Raw genomic sequence first — 25,152 nt, forward strand, 5'->3', positions numbered from 1 at the left:
AGTCTTCCACAGTCTGTAATTATGATTTTTTAAAAATTTATTTTATTTATTTTTTTTTTTTGTTGTTGTTGTTGTTTACCTCAGTATAAATCTCTCCCTGGGTTTTTGCTCTCAGTGATCTAAAATCACCCAGCAACACAATCCGGAAAGCATCCGTGAAGTAAATTTGTCAAACAGTATTTCAATTCTACATTTTGACATCTTGGCAATTAAAACAGTTATTATTCCTGGGATTTTTTTCTACATAAAAATAGATAACCGCGTATTTCACGTGGCGCTGTATGTCACAACTTCTCTGAAATTAAATTCTCTGAAATTAATGAAGAAGAAGAATGCTGGGGAAACTGTGATTTATTTTTTTATTTGCCCTGCTCTGTTTGTACATGTCTGTTATGTGCTGCTTGTCTGCTGTTTTATTAATGCAAACAACGTCATTGTTGTTTGTGGAGATTTGTTCAAAAGGTATAATAAAGGTTTGTTTAAAAAAAACTATCCCACTATCCCATCATCATCCACAATATCCTCAATATCCTATTTTTCTCCTTAGGATGGCGAAGCCATGACCTAATTAACTTACATTCATTATTTACAGTCTTTCCCTAAACCTAACCATAACCAGTTTATGCCTAATCCTAATCCTAACCTAATCCTAACTTCAACCAGTAAGACAAAATGACCATTCAAATGACTTCGCCATCCTTGGGAAAAAGGAGGGGGAAAAAATTGGGCAGTAAAATAAAACATGCTATGTTTGCCATTAATGCTATGTATAACAACAAGAACAACAACAACAAGAATATTAATGGTGATAATAATGATAATAACAACAGCAACAACGATGATAATAATAATAATAATAATAATAATAATAATAATAGCCAACATTTTTTCCAAGGATGGAGAAGTCATTTGTCTGGTCATTTTGGCTATGATAATAGAAAAAGAACAAGAAGAGGTAGAATAATTATTATTTATATTGTTGTTGTTGTTCTAAAAATTAAAAGATCATCACCATAAAATTATGGGCATAAAAAAACACAGGGGAAAATGGTAACAACAAGATTTATTTATTTTTTTTTTTTTTTCATTTAAATGTATGAATGTGTGTAAATCAAATAACGAGGTGGTATTTCCATTTACGAGGATCGGTGAACGCATCATCGACGCAGCAGGCTCCGTCGGCCGCTGATGACGCACTCAGCGCTTGACGGACGTGGCTGCGGGGTGGTGTGTGTATGTGTGTGTGTGTGTGTGTGTGTGTGTGTTTACATTCAACGGAGATGAAAATAATAAGAATAAAACAGGTGTGAATGTTCTGGGAGCGGGTGTGATCTGACGGCCGCCGGGAGGATGCAGTTCTGCCGGGAGAAGGTGAAGGCGGACTGCGAGGAGCTGCTGGGCCGCTTCCAGCAGACAGACTCGGTCCGCTTCGAGAGTTTCTCCGCCGTCTGGAGGAGCATGAAGTTCTCCCAGGTGTTCTAGTGAGTTCCCTCCCTCTCAGGTGTGCAGCGGATCGGCAGTGAACGCACCTGCAGGCGGCGCTGCACCTGCGGAGCTTCACAGTTTAACGCAAGAACAGGGTAGCGCGGGGACGTTTGTTACAGCATCACGCGCAGCAAGGACCACGTGATCAGAGATTATAAAGTCACAAATTTACAATACAAGAAATTCTCTGAGATTAAAGTGGTAAATTTATTAGAAACAACTCACAGGTTTATGAGAAAAGTTGGAAATTCTGAAATTAAATCATACATAAAAAAAAAAAACAACCTCAAATTCTCTGAGATTCAAGTGGTAAATTTACTAGAAAAAGCTCACAAATTTATGAGGAAAAAAATTTCACAAATGTATGAGAAAAAAATGGAAAATTCTGAGATTATAAAGACTCAAATTTGTGAGAAAAAACTCGCAAAAAGATTAAAGTCATAAATTTACAAGGTATAAATAACTCAGGAATGCTCTGAGATTAAAGTCGTAAATTTATTAGAAAAAAACTTCACAAAATTATGAGAAAAATAACTTGAAAATTCTGACATTTGCCAGAAATAAACTCAGAAATTATCAGAGAAAAGTTGTACATTTATGAGAAAAAACTCAAAATTGTGAGGAAAAAACTTGAAATTTCTGAGATTATAAAGTCTCAAATTTGCGAGGAAAATAACTCAGAATTTCCGAGAATAAAGTAGTAAAATTACAAGTTAAAAACAACTCAGATATTCTCTGAGATTAAAGTGGTAAATTTATGATGAAAAACTCACAAATTTACAAGAAGAAACCCTCAGAAATTCTCTGAGATTAAAGTCGTAAATTTATTAGAAAAACTCACAAAATTATGAGAAAAAAATAGAAAATTCTGAGATTATAAAGACACAAATTTGCGAGAGGATTAAAGTCGTAACTTAATGAGTTTAAAATAACTCTAACCCTAATCCTAACCACTTTAATCTTTGAGAAAAAAAACTCAGAATTTCCAAGATTAAAGTTATGAATTTACGAGTAAAAAAAAAAAAAAAGTTGATATTCTCTGAGATTAAAGTGGCAAATTTATGAGAAACAACTCACACATTTATGAGAAAAAAGTCAAAAATGTATGAGAAAAAAATCTCAAAAATTCTGAGATGGTAAAGTCACAAATTTTCGAGAAAAAAAACTCCCCAACCCTAAAACTGATATCGCCCATATCGCTGCCTTGTGAGATATTAATATTGTTAATGTTCATATCTAGATATTAATATTCAGCCCTAAATAAAATGCAGAAAAACTAGTCTTATAACATGGAAATCATCAAGGAAACTGCAGGCACCTTACACTCCAATCTCGTGTGTGTGTGTGTGTGTGTGTGTGTGTGTGTGTGTGTGTCGCAGTGGTACCCTGGGCGCGGAGAAGAAGGCCTTCAGCCGGGAGGTGCTGGACACGGCCTGCAGCTTCTTCCTGCCGCCCTTCACCTTCCAGATCCGAGTGGGCGGCCTCTACCTGCTCTACAGCCTCTACCTGAGCCAGAGCGCCACGCCGCCGCAGCAGGTGGGAGCCGCCGCCGCCGCCGCCACCTCCTCAACACTCTTCTTCTTCTCCTCCTCCACACTCTTCTCCTTCTTCTCCTCCTTCTTCCCCTCTTACTTCTTGGTCTTCTTGTTCTTGATCTTCTTCTTCTTCCCCTTCTCCTCCTCCTCCTCCTTCTTCTTCATCTTCTCATCCTTCTTTTTCTTCTCCTCCTCCTCCTTCTTCTCATCCATCTCCTCTTCCTCCTTCTCCCTCTCCCCCTCCTGCTTCTTGTTCTTCTTGTTTTTGTTCTTGTTCTTGATCTTCTTCTCTCTCTCCTCCTTCTCCTTCTTTTTCTTCGCATCCTCCTCTTTCTCCCTCTTGTTCTTCTCCTCCTCCTCTCCTCAAGATGCTTCTCCTCCTCCTCCTCCTCCTCCACTCTTCTCCTCTTCCTGCTTCTTGTTTTTCTTGTTCTTGTTCTTCTCCTTCTCCTTCTTCCCTTTCTTCTCCTCCTCCTCCTTCCCCTTCTCCTCCTTCCTTCTTCTCCTCCTCTTCCTCCTCCTCTTCCCCCTTCTCCCCTCCTTCTTCTTCTTCTTTTTCTTCTTCTTCCTCTCATCCTTATTCTTCTCCTCCTTCTCCTTCGGTGGTGTCCAGATCCGCCTGGCCCTGAAGGACTGGGAGCACGTGAAGCAGTTTGAGCATGATGCGGTGGAGGCTCAGCACCTGGACACCGTCTACGTCCTGCGGCAGCTGCTGCTTCACAAGGCCTTCCACTTCACCGCCACGCCCCGACTGGTGAGGCCTGCTGACACTACACTGATCTACAGTGACCTACAGTGACCTACACTGACACTACACTGATCTACAGTGACCTACAGTGACCTACAATGACACTACACTGACCTACACTGACACTACAATGACCTACACTTACCTACAGTGACCTACACTGACACTACACTGACCTACACTGACACTACACTGACCTACACTGACACTACAGTGACCTACACTGACACTACACTGACCTACACTGACACTACAGTGACCTACACTGACACTACACTGACACTACAGTGACCTACACTGACACTACACTGACCTACACTGACACTACAGTGACCTACACTGACACTACAGTGACCTACACTGACACTACACTGACACTACACTGACCTACACTGACACTACAGTGACCTACACTGACCTACACTGACACTACACTGACACTACACTGATCTACAGTGACCTACAGTGACCTACAATGACACTACACTGACCTACACTGACACTACACTGACCTACACTGACCTACACTGACACTACACTGACCTACACTGACACTACAGTGACCTACACTGACCTACACTGACACTACAGTGACCTACACTGACCTACACTGACACTACACTGACCTACACTGACACTACAGTGACCTACACTGACACTACACTGACCTACACTGACACTACAGTGACCTACACTGACACTACACTGACACTACAGTGACCTACACTGACACTACACTGACCTACACTGACACTACAGTGACCTACACTGACACTACACTGACACTACACTGACCTACACTGACCTACACTGACACTACACTGACCCACACTGACACTACAGTGACCTACACTGACACTACACTGACCTACACTGACACTACACTGACCTACACTGACACTACAGTGACCTACACTGACACTACACTGACACTACAGTGACCTACACTGACCTACACTGACCTACACTGACCTACACTGACCTACACTGACACTACACTGACACTACACTGACCTACACTGACACTACAGTGACCTACACTGACACTACACTGACACTACACTGACCTACACTGACACTACAGTGACCTACACTGACCTACACTGACACTACAGTGACCTACACTGACACTACACTGACACTACAGTGACCTACACTGACACTACACTGACACTACAGTGACCTACACTGACCTACACTGACCTACACTGACCTACACTGACCTACACTGACACTACACTGACACTACACTGACACTACAGTGACCTACACTGACACTACACTGACCTACACTGACACTACACTGACACTACAGTGACCTACACTGACACTACACTGACACTACACTGACACTACAGTGACCTACACTGACACTACACTGACCTACACTGACACTACACTGACACTACAGTGACCTACACTGACCTGCACTGACACTACACTGACCTACACTGACCCCTAGTGACCTCTAGGAGAATCACAGCCTCATTTAACTTTGCAGACACAAACTAGAGAGCGAGGCCGTTCAGAGGAGCTCTGCTTCTCCAGACAGACTGACAGTAAGGCCCAGTATCTGACACATTTACACAACACAACGCCCAACATCCAGTCACAGGAAAAATGCAATTCTTACAGAAATCTCCAAACGTCTATATACGTCTATATATTTTGCACCAAATCTGTGTAACAAATGTTACCAACATAAAAATCGCTGCAACAACGCACATACCTGAATTTGGGAATGGTTTCATATGCTTCCATCATAACATTTTAACTCTTATATACTCTAAATTAAAAAAAAAAAAAAAAAATAGGCAGCTAACCAAAACACAGTGTTTACTACAGATTTATGCCTACAGTAACTCGACACAGAGAGCTGAGCTGCATCTCAAATTAATCTTCAGGCTCTCAGCTTCCAGATGATGTTTGCTTCTTCTACTTGGCTTCTACTGTTGACCTTTATTTCTTTATTATTAAATATTCATTTACTTTTGTGGAAACCAAGGCAGTGACGAGCACAGTGTGCAGAGAAACGTTGAAATCACATTTTAATGCGACAGAATGTCACACCTTGTTTTTTGTTCGGCTCTGTTGGAAGATCAGACTTTTTGCTTCCTGCACGTGTTAGAAATGAATTTCCTTGGCACCCGTCCAATTTCCATCAGCAAGATGATGGATATCAGCGACTTCCTGGCCAAAACTCTGCTCCTTAAATAGTCCTGAAACCATGAGTCAGTTAAAATAAAACTGAATTCACAGGTTATAATTTTGATGATCATTTAATTTTCGTGATCAGTTATCAAGTTAAAATCCAAACATCGTCTGATTCCAGCTTCACTTCAAGACACTGAGGGTGTCTTCCTTTTGTCCGTTCTTATCTTTACACAATTAATCAAAATTATTATTATTTTTTTTTTTTGGCTGCTGGTCAGACTGAGGAAGACGTTTGTCACTTTGAGTAAAAAAAATGATAGATTAATCAGATTAATTTGTAGCTCTAATCTTAAATCTTTGTCCTTGTCTCCTCCTCCTTCTAATTCTTCTTCTTCTTCTTCTTCTTCTTCTGCAGTTGAGCTACCAGAAGAAGAGGAAAGCCAGGCGGCTGCCGGACTGTGAGGCATTTGTGGAGCGTCCGACTCGCCCGCAGCAGCTGGTCAGCGGCGACCTGCTGGAGGTGAGCCGAGCGCCGGCGTCTCGTCTGACCTGAACTCTGCCTAAAGACACCGTCACAAACAAACAAACAAACAAACAAACAAACAAAAAAAACGCTTTCCAGTTGAAACGTGATTAGTGATGATTCAGAAGTCTAAACCGATGGGAGGCTTTTGTAGAGAGGCAACGCAAGTTTACCTATTTAGCACATTTTGTACACAATGGCAGTTCATTTAAAGTGCCATTTAAAATTATAGAAAAATGCAACAAATAAAATAAATACAATGAAATGTGCATAGGAAAGGTAAAGCCAAAGTGCAAATAAAACCTCTGTCTCAGGCAGAAAGGCAGAGGAGTGGTGTTGGTCCAGGTTTTTAGGTAAAATTACTGGCACTTTGTACATTTCTTGGTGTTTAAATATCAACCAGTGGGTGTATATTTATATTTAACATGAAAAAAAGAAGAAACAAGCAGCGTAGTTTCATTAAATTACAGTTTCACCACACATTCATGTCCGGCGGTCAGTCTCTCAGCTGTGTTGTGGTTTTCGGACAGGAGCTGTCCAACGTCCAGCAGCACTACGAGCGGCTCAAGGCCTCCATCTGTGCGGCGCCGGACCAGCCGGACCCGTCGCTCACCCTGACCCGGGGCGACCTGGTCCCCCGGCTGCAGGACGCCGTGTTGGAGTTCCACCGGGGGCAGCGGCTCGAGGTGAGGCGTCTCCGCGGGTTTTGTGCATTTCGGCTTTTTCCTTCCTGACCCGAAGCTCTGCTGGCTCCCCGTCCTGCCGCAAACTCACCTCAAACTCCTCCTCATCACCTCCCTCTGACTCTGACCTCCTGCCCCAACACACCCCATCCCAAGCCCTTCTGCCTTCACCATGCCCCCCCCCACCCCACCCCTGTCTAAATTTTTTAACTGTCATTAAATTCTCTTTTTATTTCAATTCATCGACTTAATTTTTTCCCTAATATTGTTTATTTCATATGATTTTAGCTCTTTTTTTACGATAAAAGTTCACTAAGTACCAAGAAAAGTGCTATACAGATAAAACGAATTCCTCTTCCTCTGAATATTGTTATCATTTTTATTGCTGTTATTATGAAATGACGCAGCGAATTCTGCGTGCATCTTGAGATTAGTGCAGCCGCAAGTCATTGTGGGTATTTGAGTTTGTTGCAGTGGATCCTAAAGCTCCTAAAGGACCGTGATCTTACAAACTTATAAAATAAGATTTTTTTTCCGCCCCACATTTTCATTTTTTAAATTTCATTGTATCGAAAACTAAATGTGCTGTGAGGTTACAAAGATGAGACGCTGTGTTTTGTCGTGTCGTGTCAGGCGGCTCCGCGTGAAGACGACGATGATGAAAGCGGCGGAGAGGGAACGTCAGCGCAGCTCGAGGTGAGTTACAGGGAATTATGAGTTTATGTGGTTTCCAAGTATTTGCTAAAACGAGCCCCTGTTGGCCAGCTGCACCTTTTAAAATCACAGGAGCCTTTAATCAGGATGTCAAATCCAGCCACAGAATTTTCTTTCCTACAATAATTCTGTGTTTTTTGTGAATATACGTCTGTATTTTTCTCAAAACGAAAATAAACCTCAGACAGCGCTCACGGAGAAAATGTGGCCCATCATGTCGGAGGATATTTCTGATTTCACTGCAACTGAAAATGAGAAAAATGAGAAAAATGAATCATCAATGCATTCATGATCTATTGTTCTGATAATCGTGATTTCATTAACACTGAATGCATTTATTTTCATAGGGATATGTCTTATAGCTCGCAAAATGTACACTAAGTGGGGTCGTGATGATTTGTCGGTGTGGCTTCTCAGTGTTTTAAAAGCTGCAGTGATGACGTTGACCAGCGTGTGGCGCTGTTGCATTCACCCTGCTCTGTTTCCTCAGTGCTCCAGGAGAGCGGAGCTGCTGGCCTCCATCAAGTCCAAGTCGTACGGCCAGGCGGTGGAGGTTAGTGCTTCATGCTTCAGCTCACTGTGTCTTATCAAATTAATTGGTTTCATTAAACAGTGTAGAAAGCAATAATTGATTTTTAATATCAAAAGATGATTTAAATTCACACATTTCATGCAAAGTCACAGTTTGTCAGATTGTTGCCACTTGGATGAACTTGAACTGAGACTTGAAGACCTTACGTGTTTTCTTCTTTCTTTTTATCTTTTCTTTTCTTTTGAAGATTTAAAACTGACACAAACTGGACTGACTTTTATTTATTTGAAGGGCAGCAAGCTGAAGTTTTGTAATATCACTCTAAATTGTATATTTTCCTAGTTTTGATTTTGATTTAAGCCAATTAAAGTGACCTAATAGGAGTGATGTCTGGCCTCTGCTGTGTGTGTGTGTGTGTGTGTGTGTGTGTGTGTCCTCAGGTGTCCAAGTCGCGGCGTCATCGTCAGGTGGAGCTGGGCTTGGCCTCTGACAGCGAGACGGCCGCCGCCTCGTCATCTCACAGGACGCATAGAATGTCACTGAAAGCCAGAACCAATAAGAACGTGCAGATCACAGGTAAGCCCCGCCCACACCTCAGATGGGCGGCGCCCTGCAGGTTTTGGTGCGCAGATGAACAGATTCTTCCTTAATGCAGCAGGAAGGAAAAATTCACCGTGTTGGAGATGAAGCCTGTACGCATTTATCTGTGAAAAGCATTGTGGGAAATATAGGAGGAAGCAGCAGTAGGTTTGTTAGCAGAAGCAGCAGAATTCACCGAAAAAGTAAATTACCACATATTATCGTAAAAGACGTCCTGGAATGAGCTAAACATCACAGCCGGATGTCGCACACACACACACACACACACACATTTCTATATTCCTTGTATAGTGTTTATATTGCTTTTTGCTATTTATTATCTGTTTATAATGTAAACTATGCTTCATATTTTGCTATCCACTTTGCTGCTGTAATGCTTGAAATTTCCCCACCGTGGGACTAATAAAGGAATATCTTATCTTATCTTATCTTATCTTATACACACACACTGATTTGCCATGTTGTGTTTAAGGACCCTCGTTAAGTGGTACTCTCTGTTTCTCAGGTGAATTAAAGCAGGAAACCGTCAAGCAGACCAAACTGTGGTGCCTCACCAAACTGGACTCGGCTCCTGAAGGTAAAGCCCTTCATCCACTGAGTCACACACTCACGCTCTGCTGTGTGTTCTCTCACACACACACACACACACACACACACACACAACTGACCCTTTGAGTCCAGTGGGCAGACTTTTGTTTTGTTTTTTTTGTTTTTTGTTTTTTTTTTTTTTTTCATTTCACCCACTGGACAAAACTTATGTAATTATTTTGAATTTTCTTTTTAATTATGGCATTTAATTTAATATATGTCATTATGATAAATATAAATAGTTGTGGATTTTTTTGGAATTTTGTTTTATTACTTTTAATTAATTTTCTTTTTTATTATTTATTTATTTATTTATTATTTTCTTAGTCTTATTTTTATTTTTATTTATTATTATTGTTGTTATTATGATGCATATTATTATTATTATTGTCTTACTCTTATTATTATTATTATTATTTATTTATTTATTTGGTAATTTTCTGCTCATTTACTTGTAACTTTTTACTATTTCCTTGATAATTTGAGTCATTCTGTGTGAATTTGCCCGTCACCCCCATTGAGCCATTTACTTGTTTTATTTATTTTTTTGCCAGTTTGTGATGTTCCTCTCTCCTTCTTCTGCTCAGATGTGCCAAGAAAATTTCCAAAATTCAAGTGGTGATGACGGCGCCACGGTCCCGCTGCGTGTCCTGCTGTCAGTTTTAGGATGAACCGTTGAATATTTAATCTGTTTTATGTGTTTAATCTGACATGGGGTTTGCACCAGGGCTTGCTGGAGGACTGCAAAAAAAAGACATGTAAAAGAAAAAATGTGTATACTTTGTTATATTTTATCCTGAAATATTTTAGTTTGAGGTGCGGCATGATTTTATGGCATTTGCAGCGTGTTTTGTTCAACGTGCTCATACACAGTTTGAAAAATATTTTTTTTAAAAAGCAGTTTAAAATGTTTCTAGGATGTTTCCCTGTCTTGCACACAACGCATGCTGGGAATTGGACAAAGTGGGAAAATGGCTGATGCACTGATAAAATATTTTGGAAGTTTTATCTCATAATCTTTGTATTTCATAAAGAATGTGACATTTCTGTCAGCACCTGTCGGTTTGTCTGAAGCATGAATGTGTGTGTGTGTGTGTGTGTCTGTTTGTGCAGCCTTGCTCCTGCAGGATTCAGATTGAATCTTCTGCTGCAAATCTTTTAAATAAATACACATTTTTTACAGCTCTTATGTTTGTCGTGTTTTTTTTTTTCCCCAGACGTAACGTTTGAATTTGAGCAAATAAACGTTTTAAATAAGAGTGTTAACCTACGTCCGATATTAATCGGAATATATTGGAAGAAAAGATTTGAACACTGAAGATTACACAGAACGATATGACGGCTTACTAGTGCCATTGTTGGAGCTGGGGGATCGGATATTAGGCCCGTTTCCACCACCGGAACTTGGGGGTAATTTTACGGGGCCGTGGCCGTTGTCGCGTGTCTCCACCGCCGGAACTACCCCAAAGGAGAGAGTTCAGGAACCTTTACAGGGGCTAAAAAACGGCCCTGCCTCGGGGTAGGGACTCTGAGCGGCCCTGAAAAAACTCCTGGGTTTACTCACAGTGTGATGTGGTGTCAACAGAAAGCAGGCGTCCCTAGCAACACGGCCAACACTACCAAGCTAACGCTAACGTGCTTGCTAACGTTAACAACACACTTTTTAGCCGACATTTTTAGGGGCGCTAAAGTTAGCTTTAGCGGACGTTAGCTAACGCTAACAACAGGCTTTTTTAACAACAGGCATTTTGATGCCCCGGTCATGGTCGTGCAGCCGCCCGGTAACTTTACAGGAACCTTCCTCCTACTCTGCCCTCTCAGTGGAGACACGGCAGGTGAGAGGGCCGAGCGAGAGGACGTTCCTGTAGGAGCCCCTTCCCCCCAAATACTACCAGGAACATTCTGGTGGAAACAGGCCTATTATTCAGAAAAAAACCCAACAACTTAATTTCCGAGATTAAAGTGGTGAATTTACACGGAAAAAGGCGGAAAACTAGTTCTTTTGCTTTGATGTTAAGGAGCCACATGTGTTGGGTTTCCCTTGTATGGAGAAGAAAAACTTGTTTTCACATTTTGTTTATTTTTCTCATAAATTTGTGACTTTATAATCTTGGAATATCCCAGTTTTGCTATGGGAATATTACCCCCTTCTGTCTGCTCTGTAATTATTTTTTCTCCCCACAATGGCCCTAATAAGCCGTCGTACACTGAATGACTTGGTAAAAAGGAGGTTTTTCTTGTATGGTTTTAGTGTAGGAGGTGACAGAGGGCGTCTCTCTCTTGCATCCCAAACGTATAATCTATAACGTATATCTCTCGCATCTCAGCAGCTGGAGGATCAAGGCGTCCCTGGCTCGGCCTGCGGTCACTCGGCTGTTGGAGCTGTCGGATCGCTCTGTGCACAACAGCCTGATGGGATTACTCATCAGCCTGACCTCAGGCCGGCGAGCCGCTCCATCTCTGGAAGCTCTCCACGCGACTCAAGTCTTCCTGTTTTCTAATGAGAGAACACGTTCCCTGCTCCAGTCTTGGATTCTGTAATTCGCAAATCGGTCACATGTACCAGCACTGCCACCAACGCCGCCGCCACCCCTGCTGGTCCCCGTCTTACATTTACATTTCCTCCATCACGCCTCGGAGGACTGTCTTATCAGTTTCTGCAGGAGGCTGATGTGTTTCCTCTCAGTGCCAGCACACACAGTGGCATCAGAAACCTCCCAGCCAACATGGCCGCTGCTCGTGTTGAGAAAGAGCGTGGACACCCGACCCGAGCAAATCGGGACCCGTCAGGACGGGATGGGTTCAAACAAAGACTTAGAAATTCTGTTTGGGTTCAGGTCGGTGCTATTTCAGTGAACAATGACGGACCTGCTGTCTGTTCTGGGTGACTTCCTGTACGGTGCTGGAGTTTACGTGATCACTCTGAAGGCAACGTGTAAATGTAACCTCGCGATGGAGGACGAGCAAAATCTGAGGTTCGGGTCGGGTTCGGACAGAAATATGAGGCCTGATCTGCTTTCTGCTGAGCAGCCCTGCAGGACAAACTACAAATCTGTAAAACCAGCAAGAAACAGCAGAAACAGCTCAGCCCGCTTGTTGTGCTGTTTCTGCAAAAAACTGGTATGAAAAAAAAAAGCATTTTCCTCAACTGAAATAAAAATTTGGCTTTACAAAAAAAAAAAAAAAAAAAAAAAAAAAAAAAGATAATTAGCTGAAACTGTACTGTGTGAGGAAGTTATTACCTGATCCTTTTTCTGACTTTTATGAATCTCGCTCCTTGGTGATTTTTTTTTCTTGTAAAATTTACCACTTTAATCTCAGAGAATATCCAAGTTTTTTTTTCACGTAAATTTACGACTTTAATCTCGGAAATTTTTCTCTGAACATTACCCCCCTCCCCCAGCTCTCTAATGTTTTTTCTCCCTACAATCGCAATAAATCATTTTTACCTCCAAAATAGTTCCAGATTTTGTTCCTCTAAGCTCCTAGAAATGTGGATCTTCTTAACCAGCAGCTCATTGACACCCACATTCACTGCTGTTGATTTGACTCAGTTTAGCCCAGTTTTAGGGCTCTGCGTCGCCCCCTGGAGGTGGAACCACATCTTCATGGAGATGGAGCACCTCCCTGTGCACAGCAGATCTGGTTTAGTCCAGATTTGCTGCCTGGCCGGACAGAAGCAGGAGGCAGTACAGGGTTAATCCCCCCGGTGCCTGTTCGAACTGCAGGGCTTCATGTCTTCTTACATTACATGTGACATCCAGCTGCACCGCCCCCACCACCACCACCACCACCACCGTCCCCCAGCCCGTGAAGCCTGGTGCATTAATCTGAGCACATTAATACCACAAATCTACTGAGGGGAAACAATAAAAGAGAAGTTAAAAGTGATGTCAGTTTCAGTGTCATTTTGCCAGGGTCAAACAGAAGTTCAAATGAAAAAAAAAAAAAAAAATTAGAGTTTATGGCACTGCACGCCAAACCCAACCGTAACCTCTTTTCCTGACCTTCCAGAGATGACAGGAACATGGCGGCGGGCCCCGTGGCGGTGAATGCAAGGTTGCCATCTTGCATTTCATCAGGCGAGAGCGAAGGCCGTCTCTCTGCAGAGCCACCTCTCCAGTGCTGAGGTGAAACGCGTCACGGCTCGACATGAAGTCCAACAAGAAAACAGCAAACCACCTGGTGCAAAACGTTCTGAGTGGCACAAGTTTTAGGTCCAAAAAAAGGATTTGTCATGTATTTTAGAAAAGGCCAGAAGAGGCGATGAGTCTCGAAAGGCCTTTAAGTTTAATGAAAATCTGTCTGAAACATAAATTCAATCAGGGTGACAAATTTTATTCCTGAACAAGAAGCAGTTCTGGATCCATCCCGTTTTCCAGTCTAATGCAAAAATGACAAATTCCCGAATATTTGCCTTTCAACTCCATTTGGTGCTGCTGACTCTGGTCACCTTTGACAACTGACTGATCAGCTGAGGTGCTTTTGATAGCTTTAATAGCAGCCCCTTGATAGCTCAGCATCAACACTGTTCACCCATGACATCTGCAGGCCCGTGCACAACCTGAGCGGCGTTAAAGGGCCACACCGGTGATTTTGAATGTTTGGTTTGCTGGCTCCTCTCAGTTCAGGTGGAAACAGCAGCTCTGTGTCCCTCAAAGCGTGACCGGACCTCAGGGCGCATTCGGAGCTGGTCTGGGACGATTGTGTCCGCATGCATTAGAGGTGTGAGCAGACACGTGACCCCCGACACCATCCAGACCGTCACTTTCCCAACAGAGAAAACCTCCTGTCTGACTCGCTGGATTCATGATTTGGTTGATTTCTCCACGTGAGCGGAGAACCCGACCCTCTCAGACCCGCTGGAATAAATCAATAATGTGAGGCTGAAGGTGAGCGGCTGGAGCTGTAACAGATGTGAAATGCAAATCCTGGTGAAAAATGGTCTGCATGTGAACACAAATGTGACACACACACTTGGTCTTTTGTTAAAGACGTTAAAAATTTTTCGTTCTTTTTGCAGTTGTCACGGCTTTTGAGTCACTCTTGTCTTTATATTTTTGAAACTTCGTCAATAAATAAAGATTTCGGGGGTTGCACGGGAACATGATGGTGTTTGTCTGCGTGTCTGCCCCTGTTTCTTCAGTCAGCAGATTTGAGCATTTTATTGTATCGATGCACTTTTTCTTCGATATTTTCAAAGTTGCAGTTGAAAGCATTGAGTTTGAACTTTGCACTCCTTTAAAATTTCATGAAAGAAGTCCCATCTACTAAAGTTATTATTTCCAATAAATATATATACATATATGGCTCAGAAACTTTTACCCTGAGTACATTAAAAATGAGCTACTTTTTTTTATTATTATTATTATTTTTGTTCAGGTATTTTTTTCTGTCTCTACTGAAGTAAAAAATAGTCTCTTTCCACCACTAAGATGCATCTCTAATTTGTGCTGATGAACATACAGCTCCCATTGATTCAAAGGACACTCTTGATTATTTTATTTTTGTATTTTCTCTTTTTCTTTTTGCTCGTGTTGCAGACGCAGCTCTCATGCATCCAGTCGAAACCCATCTTTCCCCGTTTCTCTTGTTTCTGCACGTTTTTTCCCCTCCGGTGCGCAGCAGCAATACCACCCTGCTGGAGCAGCTGACTGCACATTTACGATGAATGAGAGAGAGAGAGAGAGAGAGAGAGAGAGAGAGAGAGTGTGTGTGTGTGTGTGTGTGTGTGTAAGAGAGAGAGAGAGCGAGAGAGAGAGAGAGAGGGCACCATGCAGGCTGGTTGCAGGACAAACGCGATGAACGCGGACTGAAGGGTGAGTAGCCCCTTTTTTCCCATTTTGCTCAGGCTGGTGTCGTGCGTTTTTTTTTTTTTTTTTTTTTTTTTAATCTCCTTTTTATGTGCACGTCTTTTGTCTTTTCGGTTGCAAGATGCAAAAATCAATGTAATCTGTAATTTTCATATGAGTGTGTCGGTGACTCTCAGTGGTAAGTTCATGGTGACCTTGCTCTGTTTTTTGTGTTTCTTGTGGTCTCAGTATGATGTTACTGTGTGGGTTTGCAGTTTTGCTGTGATATTTTTTATTGCATATTGCAGAATTATTACAGGGTTATTATGGGCTAGTTCGTTGTGATCAGGGTCAGAGAAACGCTTGTTCCGCTCATCAGGGGAGCAGAGGGTTGTGAGAAGTCCTGCAGGGGAGCGGTGACGTGAAGTAAACGTGGTGTGTTTAAATGGACTCATGACACAGACGCATGGTGTTGGTCAGAGGCGACACGGGACAGGCAGCCGGAGGACCCCGGTGCTCCTGTCCCGGCCTGGACGCTTCACACTGCAGCGAGAGAAACAGCAGCATCCCGCTATGGCGCCTTCACGGGCCCCTCACAAGCTCGTAAACTAAGAAACCTAGAGCAAAACTGCCATTTGTTGTTGTATTGCATTGTTGAGTTCAGTGGTTCTCAAACTTTTTCAATAGTGTGCCCCCCTTTGGAACATTTTTGTCAGCCAAGTGCCCCGTGACCAGTGCCAAAAAAAAAAAAAAAAAAAGAAAAGAAAAGAAAAGAAAAAAGAAAGAAAGAAAATTAATAGAAAAAAAGCCTAGAGAAGTCCAACCCAGCATCTGAAACAACAAGTTGACATTGATATTTAAAATACTGAAAATAAAATGTGTTTTATCAAAATTACATTAACATTTTTATTGAACCTGTTTTAGCATCGGCTACTTATTTTAGCGATTATGCATGACTGATATCTTATAAATTAACAGTTCAAAAATTTCACGTACCCCTGCAGTACTGCAATGGACCCCTAGGGGTACACACACCCCCAAAGAAAAACAAACAGAGAGGATTATTACAATATAACAAATCACAAGTCCCGGTTCCCATTTTTTTAAGGATATTAAACGTCTCTTTTCTTGTTTTCTCCTGTTTGAATCGGAAAGTAGATCCGGCAGGTGGCGTTTGCTGGAAACTTCCACATCGTGACTTTCTGTTTAATTTTAGAAATAAAAACGCCTTAAAGAAACTTGGTGCAGCCGCCACATGATTGAATCTCTTGTTGTGAACTGATATTTTTCTGTCTCTTCTGTGTCTGTTTTGCGAATAAAAGGAAGTAAAACCAACATGCTGAGCTAACTGTGGAGCGTGCTGCCCTTGGATATCAGAATGGAAAGCTCACTTGGTATTTTTCTTTAAAGGAAACTGAATCTGGCTTTTATTTTGGAGTAATGTTATAGCCTTAGTTTTTCAGTTTAATCATTTGTTTTCATATTTATTTTTGTCCTTGTGTTTATTTTATTTTATTGTATTGACTTTATTTATTTATTTTTTATTGTTGTAATTTTTGGTTTAGCCCAATTTTTACTCTTGTCTATTGTTTAAAAAAAATCAATCAATCTATCTATCTATCTATCTATCTATCTATATCTATATCTATATATATCTATATCTATAATTTATTTTATTTTTGTCTTTGTTCTTTTATGTGATGCACTTTGGGCTGCTGGTTTTTATAAAAGGTGCTGTAGCCATAAAGCTGAATTGAGTTAATGTGATGTGGACACAGTGCATGGGGTTTAAAATTATTTCATCCCAGAGATCCTGATATTAAAATATATTCTGTGGGGCTCACTGGTAAAGCGCATGTACCATGTACCATGGCTTAGTCTCAATTTCCCGTCTAGCTCAACTGTGACTGTCAAATAAAACAGAAAATGCTGAAAAAAATCTTTAAAAGAAAAAAAAGAATGTGTGTATATATATATATAGAGAGAGAGAGAGGGGGGGGGGGGGGGTGAATTATTTACATTTGATGTCACTTGAAGTCTGACAAAGGCAGTAAGATTGAAACGCGATGTTGAAAAAATCACTCATAGCTATCTGTTGGGGATCATAAAAATTTGTAATGAATGAAATTATAGTGAAATTAAACTAACTGCTGAGGGGACCATGAACGCACCTCAGACCTCATCACCTTGCTTTAATTTTTTTCAACTAAAAGTAATTTGGAATATTTCTTCTTTTCTTTCTCTTTTTTTTCCTTATTATTGCTAATTTTGTCGACATTGCTGAGCTCAGTTTTGTATTTATGCATTATTATCTTTTCATGTATTGATTGAAAAAAGAAAAAGAAAATTCATTGTATTTGAGAGAAACTATTGTTTGGAGTGATGATTATTGCAATTAAATATTTTTTAAAAATTTAAAAAGTAATTTGAATAGGTAACTTTTCATACCATTCAAGCCTGTCTGGAGGTTTTGCTGGGAGGATTTACTGAAGCCACGCCCCTGCTGTGTCGGCTCGATCGTGCAGCGGATCGATTCGTAATTGTGATATTTCCGACGGCACCTGAAAGCAGCGCCGCTCAGTGTTTCGCGGCCGCTGCATCCGGATTCCCGGCCGGGATCCTGCGAGGCGGCGGGGATGCTGCCGTGCTGAGGACACACATACACACACACACACGGCTGAGAAAAGCTGCAACACAAACACACATACACATACACACACAGCCATGGCCTCGGACAGTAAGTACTAAGCGTTTTGTCTTTTTTATTTATTTTTAATTATTTTTTATTTCCCACCGTCTGCCTGTCTGTGATGCGGATGGCTGCTGTCTCAATTTTCACAGACTCATCTCTGTCGGCTGCCTGTCGGCTGCCTGTGTAGGCCAATTTATCTCCGTAACATTATTTTCCGGCTTTTACCATGTTATTATATCCTATCTGACCCGGTTCACTCCCATAACAAAGAGATCATTACAATATATTGTTCCCATGGCGACCCGCCACAGTGCCGGGGTGTTACGGTGGTTTTATTCCCTATAATATTCCAGTATCCCTCCCACTGTGACTTCTTGTATCGCCATTGTACTTGACAGTGAATGGAAAGTGGTATTTTTTATTTGTTCGTCACATGGTGTCAATAACCTCTATTTTATTGCTAGAATATTCTTTTGAGGACTTGTAGCCCATTGTGTCTGGCCTGCCCACCCGTGAATTTAAAGTGGCCTTATGATGCTTGATTTTTTTACATAAATATTTTAAATTTATTTTTATTATTTTTTGAAATTCTGTGGCACCACTATACTTTATTATTTGCAAATGATATCGTACCTCTATACTTTATTATTATTATTTAATGATATGGTAGGCTATCTCTATATTTTATTATTTCTATTTTTAATTTTTTAAAATGATATGGTACCTCTATACTTTATTGTTTGCAAATGATATGGTATCTCTATACTTTATTATTATTATTATTATTTTAAATTCTATGGTACCTCTATACATTATTATTATTATTATTATTATTATTATTATTATTATTATTATTATTAATTCTATGGTACCTCTATACTTTATTATTTGCAAATTATATGGTACCTCCATACTTTATTATTATTATTATTATTATTTTAAATCATATGGGCCCACTATAATTTTTTTTTTTTTTTTTTTTTTTTTTTTAATGATATGGCACCACTATACTTTATTATTATTGTGCTAAATGTTATGGCACCACTGTTCTATTATGTTTGTATTTTTGTTGCGGTATGTGATGTTTTCTCCAAAGTCCGGCTCCTTTTCGTGGCACAGTATCCGGCTAAATTCAGTTTCTGTGGATGAATCTGTGAATTTGAGCTCAGAGGTGATGATTCTGGCGTTAAAGCTGCAGCACAGCACAGGTGTATTTATCGTAGCTCAAGTTTTAACCAGTAAACCAGTAAATATTTGGTCGTTAAGGTGTGTGAGGAGAGAAATGTTCGTATACAGGATCACAGCATCAGGTATTTTATTTGACTTGGTTCGTGACGTTTCAGCCCCACAGGGTCTTCACCAGGCAACAGGATGCGTTCAGTTCCCCCTGTAGTTCAGCTTTGGGGCTGCATCTTGTGCTGCTGGTGCAGTCTTGGCCAGATTATTATAATATATAAATAATTATAATGCAGCCGTAAAGCTACAGAAAACAGCAGAAGCAGCTGTGTTATTAAATGAAAAGGTGTTTGCGTGCTCTGCTGCAGGTGAGGCAGCTCCTCGCCAGGTTTGCACGTGCAGGCGTCTTCACTCTGTTTGCTTTGTCCAAGTCAGCTGCTGGCCTGTTGGCTAACAAACATGGACACAAACAAACTGTTTGTTCGACTTGATTGCGCTGACGCCCGTCATGGCAAAACAAGACTGCTTGGCTAACACCACAGTTTCTGTAGGGTGCAGGGAAAAGCTGCAGAGGCTGTTATTTCTATGCGTTCATCATTTGTTGCCTAATTATTTACAGCCTCAGCTTGGTCAAAGAGGGAAGTGGATGTGACTCCTCTCCGGTAGAGCTGCCAGTTGACGTACCAGTTTGTACTCGGAGTGGGGAAAAATCGATTCATTTAAATGTCACGATTCACATATTGGTGTCACATGAAACTAGACGACCTAAGAAATCTGTCGGTATCAAGTACGTCATGCTGGGGTTTCAGCAAGGTGGCTAAAAATTGCTCCAAGGTTCGGATAGATTTTGACGAGGGGCAAAACTGGCATTTTCAGTGGGGTCCCTTGACCTCTGACCTCCAGATGTGTGAATGAAAATGGGTTCTCTGGGCAGCCACGGCTCTCCCCTTTGCAGACACGCCCACCTTCTGCTAATCCCATGCAGTTTGGGCCACAAACCCTGTAGTCCACATGTGTTCTTGTGGCCTGTTGTAAAATGGTGTGTGTGTGTGCAGACTGGGGCCTAAACAGTCTTGGAGCTGCATCAGTTGGCTTTGACTGGAAAGCTGAGGATTCAATGAGCCACATTTGATTCCTGTGTGATAATGTTGGCCCCCATAGCAGCCATTTCACTGCAGGCAGAGCCTTTTGTCAAACTGGACGTCACTGGAGAAAATTACCTTTAGTGACCTCTAGGAGAATCACAGCCTCATCAAACTTTACAGACACGAACTAGAGAACTCAAAAATCAAAAATCACAATAAATCGTAATATAGCATCGCAATACTTCAGAATGGGCTGTGGTTTCTCCATGCGAACCAGATTGATTAATATCAATTTGAAAAGCATGAACGATCCCATCTTTAGAAATGTGATGTTTTTTAAGCTAATGTCTGGCAGCGAGAGAGCGATGAATGCTATTAAATTTAATTTGCCTTCATGCTCTGGTGACTCCTGCGTCAGGATTCGTTTTTCCAGCAGATGAATGTCTCACTCCTTTCCCCGTCGGCTCCCGGAGGAAAGCCGAAGCTCACCGCTCTGCCGGCTGGATTTACGGCTAAATGTGTCTCCTGGTGTCAGAGAGAAATGCGAACAAGGCTAACAAGGTTTTCTCTGGGAAGCTGATCGAGAAATTAATTCTGTAATCTGATGATAGAAAACAGGAGAGCTGTGATTACATCTGGTCAGTTACCACATAATGAAAGCAAATTAAGATCCTTTATAAATGATAGTACAGTGTTTTCCCTCGGTGGATGGCTTGGAGTGAGTCGGTCACGGCCAGGGGCAGCAAGAGTGTGTCTGTATGTGTGTGTGTGTGTGTGTGTGTGTGTGTGTGTGTGTGTGTGTGTGTGTGTTTGAGTGTGTGTCAGAGTGTGCAGCCTGCAGGTTTGTCGCAGAACGCTGCGTGATCTTCTTGTCGATCGGTTCCCTGCGGTGTCGTCTGGAGAGAGCAGACAAAGTGCAGATATTTTGGCCTGAATTTCAGACGTTTAGGGTTCATGTCTGTCCATCTTTTGTTTTAGACACACACGTTGATTTTCCTAGAATTCGAAAGAAATTGTCCGCGTTTTGTTAAGAAAATAATCCTTAAAGATGCCAACACCGGCCTCTGTTAAATTCCAGTCCAGTCAAATTCCAAAAGCTCAAGGTTCCCCTTTAAATTTGCAGAATCTGAATCATTTGAGCCTCGTTAACAGGGCGGGGGTCAAGGGGTTTGGCCTGAATTTGGGCCTGAATTTCAGACGTCAGCTCCTTCAGAATGGCTGATGTTCGTCTGTCTTTGGCTTCACTCGGGTTTGGTGCCGCTGCAGAGAGAACATCAGGGAAACACTGTAATACATCGATGAAGTCCTGGTTATTTGCACATAACAGCATCTAACACTTTTTTTGATTTTCCTAGATTTATTTTAAAAAGTCAGATATCAAAGGCCGCAGATTCCCCTTCCCAATTTCCCCTCGGGGATCAATAAAATATTTCTGATTGTGATTCAGTTTGCAGACGTGTTAAAAAAAAAAAATAATAATAATAATAATAATAATATAATTCCAAAATGCGATATCCAAAAAATATGGAAACTAAAGGCTTTCAAAATGACTGATAGTGTAAAATGACGCCACCGTTTCCAGGTTTGCAGGCAACACTGACGCCGCTGAACAGAACCGGATATTTCACATTTGCACATGAACTCCTCGCTCGTCTCCCCGACTGTAACTCGAGCAGGGACGCAGAGGAAACTGAGAAACAAAGCATTAGAGAGGCTGTGTGTTTCAGCTGTGGGAAGCAGTCAGCTGGGCTCTCGCAGCGCCGAGGCGAGTGTGTGATGCCGTTTCTGGTTCTTGTGGCCTAGTTACAGACTCAGCCGATGTGGAAAACATGGCTTCCCCTCCCCGCTGTGGGCTCACACTGCCGGCTGCGAGTGGAGAGAGCTCTCCACTGGGACGTATGAGTAATATTTAATGCTGTGTGTGTGTGTGTGTGAGCTTATGTTTGTGTGTGTCGGGGAGCGATATCTTGTGCGAGTGTGAGTGCATATTTGGGTGCATATGCATGTAAGCTTTAGAAGAGTGGATGTTTTGTTTGAGTTTGTGTGTGTGTGTGTGTGTGATTGTGTGCATTTGTATGTGAGATACAGAGGTTTGTAGTGTGTGTGTGTGTGTGTGTGTGTGTGTGATTTGATCAGCTTTAACAGGAAATTGAAGCTGTTTCTTCCTGTTTATTGGCCTGCTGTGGTCTGAATGAGACGCCTGACTGATGGGAATGTCTCCGGTCGAAACCCAGACTCGTCCCAGTCGATTTCAGAGCCGCGTTCAGCGACTTCCAGGCAAATTGCAGTTTTAGTTGATCAAGGCAGTGCTGCTCTTCACGCAAAAAAAATAATCAAATAGCTAAACATCACAGGACGGAGCTGGGAAAACATTGAACTGATGCTCGGGATCTGAGGAGGTCAAATGGATGCCAACAAGAAGAAGAGCCTCCTGAGACTTGAGACTCTCCTCCACTGGGGAAAACCCAACTTGCATGCAGCAGTTTTATCTTACACAGGAAAAAAAGACTCATAATGATTCAATTCTCATATAAAACAACAAAAGGTAATTTGTTTTCTGCCATTTTCGTGCACCTCATCACTTGAGCTGTAACTTGATTCTGAATGATTCGTTTTTCATGAGTGTTGTCTGTCTTTAATTGTCTTATTAATTGCACTAATCACTAGCAGCGGTAGCACTCCTAGTTTTGTTCTACGACAGTAAAGGCTTTCTGTTCTGCTCCAAGGTTAAATGAATGCAGCTTGAAGCCCGTTTTAAAAAAAGGCAGCAATACCTTTCATCATGAAGCCAAGCACTCTTGCTACTAATTGAATAAATGCAGTTTAACCACACTAAGATATCGATCTGACCTTCAGACTAGTTATACTAACCTGAGCGAGTCAGCCTGCATGACCTTGTAAGATAATGGATGCCACTGCCATTAATGAAAGGAAAAAGAGCCTATATCCATTCATATTTTTATTTTTTTAAGTCCCTTTTTAGTTTTAAAGTTTTGCCGGCAGTTCAGTCGTATTCTGTATGGCTCAGCCCAGTGAGCTTCAAAGCAGATTGTATCTTCCCATAGCTGTTCACTGCAATTTACAATGGACAAACTGGTAAAATGGTGAAATAATATTCTTGTATAGCTGAATGAGCAGGCCAGAGAAAGGCGAGGTTATGTGCTCAGTTCCCAGTTGTGCAGAATCTGTATTCAAATTTGGTTGCGGCCGGCCTGCGTGCAAAATCCTCAGCCGCTGAAGTCGGTGGGCGTTTGGAGGGGTGACGAGAGAGTGGCCACCCTGTTAATACAAATAATTACATTCATCCCACAAGTGAACCACTCAAAGAGGAATTATGTAAAGCGGTATTTACCTGCCCACCTTCAGGCCTGATTAATAAGAGCTGACCGCTGGTTGACACCGTAACACTTCACATGTTCAGCGTTTGGCCAATGCTCCCATCCAGAGTGGATTGCAGCGATCGTGAATAGAGTAGAGGGCAGTGTAAGTGCACAGGTAGTAACAGCAGGCAGTAACGGCTTTGGGTCGATCCCAGCCCCCTTCCCTTGGCCCTACCTGTAGTTTCGGACTCCCCCCAACTGGGATGTGGTCTACGTTTCTCATTACAGTGGAGGGGAAGCGAGTCAGGGTAAAGGCAAATCAGACAAAACAGCAGCGTAACGCTTCATTAGCAGGCTGCTGTACTGCAGGCCGGGGCAGCGCTCCCGTAACCATAGCAACTTGAATCATAGCAAACTCACAGCTGGGTTTAAAATCTCAATCCACCTTCGCTGCACATGGAAATAAGTCAAAATGTTGTACCGTCACGCACAAATCGCCGTTTGAATAATGTTCTGTCGACACCATAAAAACAAAACAAGAACCAGTAACAGAGTTCATTGCATTTCTGTTAAACTAAGGTTTTCTAATTAGTGCATGGTCATTTGTGAATATAAACTACATTTATGGATGTCTGTCCCGGCAGTTCTTCCGTATTTCCCCTACCTGTTCATTTGGAGGTCATACAGCCGGAGCTCCTTGCCCTTCACTTCTCTCTCAACAAGCATTTACCTTCCTTTGATGCTCAGACCAAAAGGAGAACGGCTGTCAGAAATGTAAAAGCAAGTTCTGTCCTGTAGGATATTCTTGTAAAATGAAAAGAGTCGGCCTTTCAACGCGACGACTCGAGTACTGACCCTCCCTGCTCCTCATTTGTCCTCCAGCAGCTCAATGGGCGGCTTCAGATTATGTGGCATCTTGTGTATCTACCAGTTCTGAAAGGTTGTACAAACTTAACATTTTCTCCATTCTGTCCTAAAATTTATTCCCAGTTCAGTTTGAAGACAACGTGATTCGTTTTAGTGTCATATAGCAAAAAGGAAGATCTTTTCACACCTTCTGCGTTGACTGTGGAGGTGACTTGTGTAGAAGAAAATCTTCTGTCTTTGCACGATAAATTCTTGGCCTTTTTTCTCTGAACAATAATAGGCAGCACGTCTCTTTGGTTTTTGCAAACAGATCATTGGCTAGACCGTGAGCGTTAACCATGTCTGTTCACTGATGTTGAGACAGGCAGCAGACGAACTCCCTGTCGTCCTTTGACGTGGATCTTTGCAGATTGAGAAACGAGGCCAGTTTCTTTTTGTGGTTAGTGGACGGCGAGCGACTTGGACCTCCTTCCTCCATGTTGTTGTGTCTCGGTTTGGGAATCAGGAAGGGAGGTCCACTTTTCCCGCCGGGACAGGAAGGCTGCTGTGATGACAGGCTGAGGGAGCCGGTTACTGCACTGCAAAAAAACTCACTCCTCACAAGTCCTTTAGTCTCATGTTCAGTCTTAAACTCTGATTTTTCAAAAAAAAAAAAAAA

The 25,152-nt window shown here is 41.9% G+C and overlaps 1 protein-coding gene across 1 annotated transcript; it reads left to right on the forward strand.

Annotated features, from left to right (window-relative positions):
- Positions 1 to 1,167: 1,167 nt before the first annotated feature.
- On the forward strand, positions 1,168 to 10,749 carry snapc1b (small nuclear RNA activating complex, polypeptide 1b). The gene is made up of 10 exons (XM_030044130.1): positions 1,168 to 1,481; positions 2,865 to 3,021; positions 3,634 to 3,774; positions 6,338 to 6,442; positions 6,976 to 7,131; positions 7,762 to 7,824; positions 8,333 to 8,395; positions 8,815 to 8,950; positions 9,480 to 9,551; positions 10,150 to 10,749. Exons 1-10 carry the CDS (start codon positions 1,351 to 1,353, stop codon positions 10,182 to 10,184), a joined length of 1,059 nt encoding a protein of 352 aa, XP_029899990.1. The 5' UTR covers positions 1,168 to 1,350; the 3' UTR covers positions 10,185 to 10,749.
- Positions 10,750 to 25,152: the final 14,403 nt, after the last annotated feature.

Source organism: Myripristis murdjan, chromosome 22 (genome assembly GCF_902150065.1).
Source record: "Myripristis murdjan chromosome 22, fMyrMur1.1, whole genome shotgun sequence".
In the NCBI taxonomy this organism is placed as follows: domain Eukaryota; kingdom Metazoa; phylum Chordata; class Actinopteri; order Holocentriformes; family Holocentridae; genus Myripristis; species Myripristis murdjan.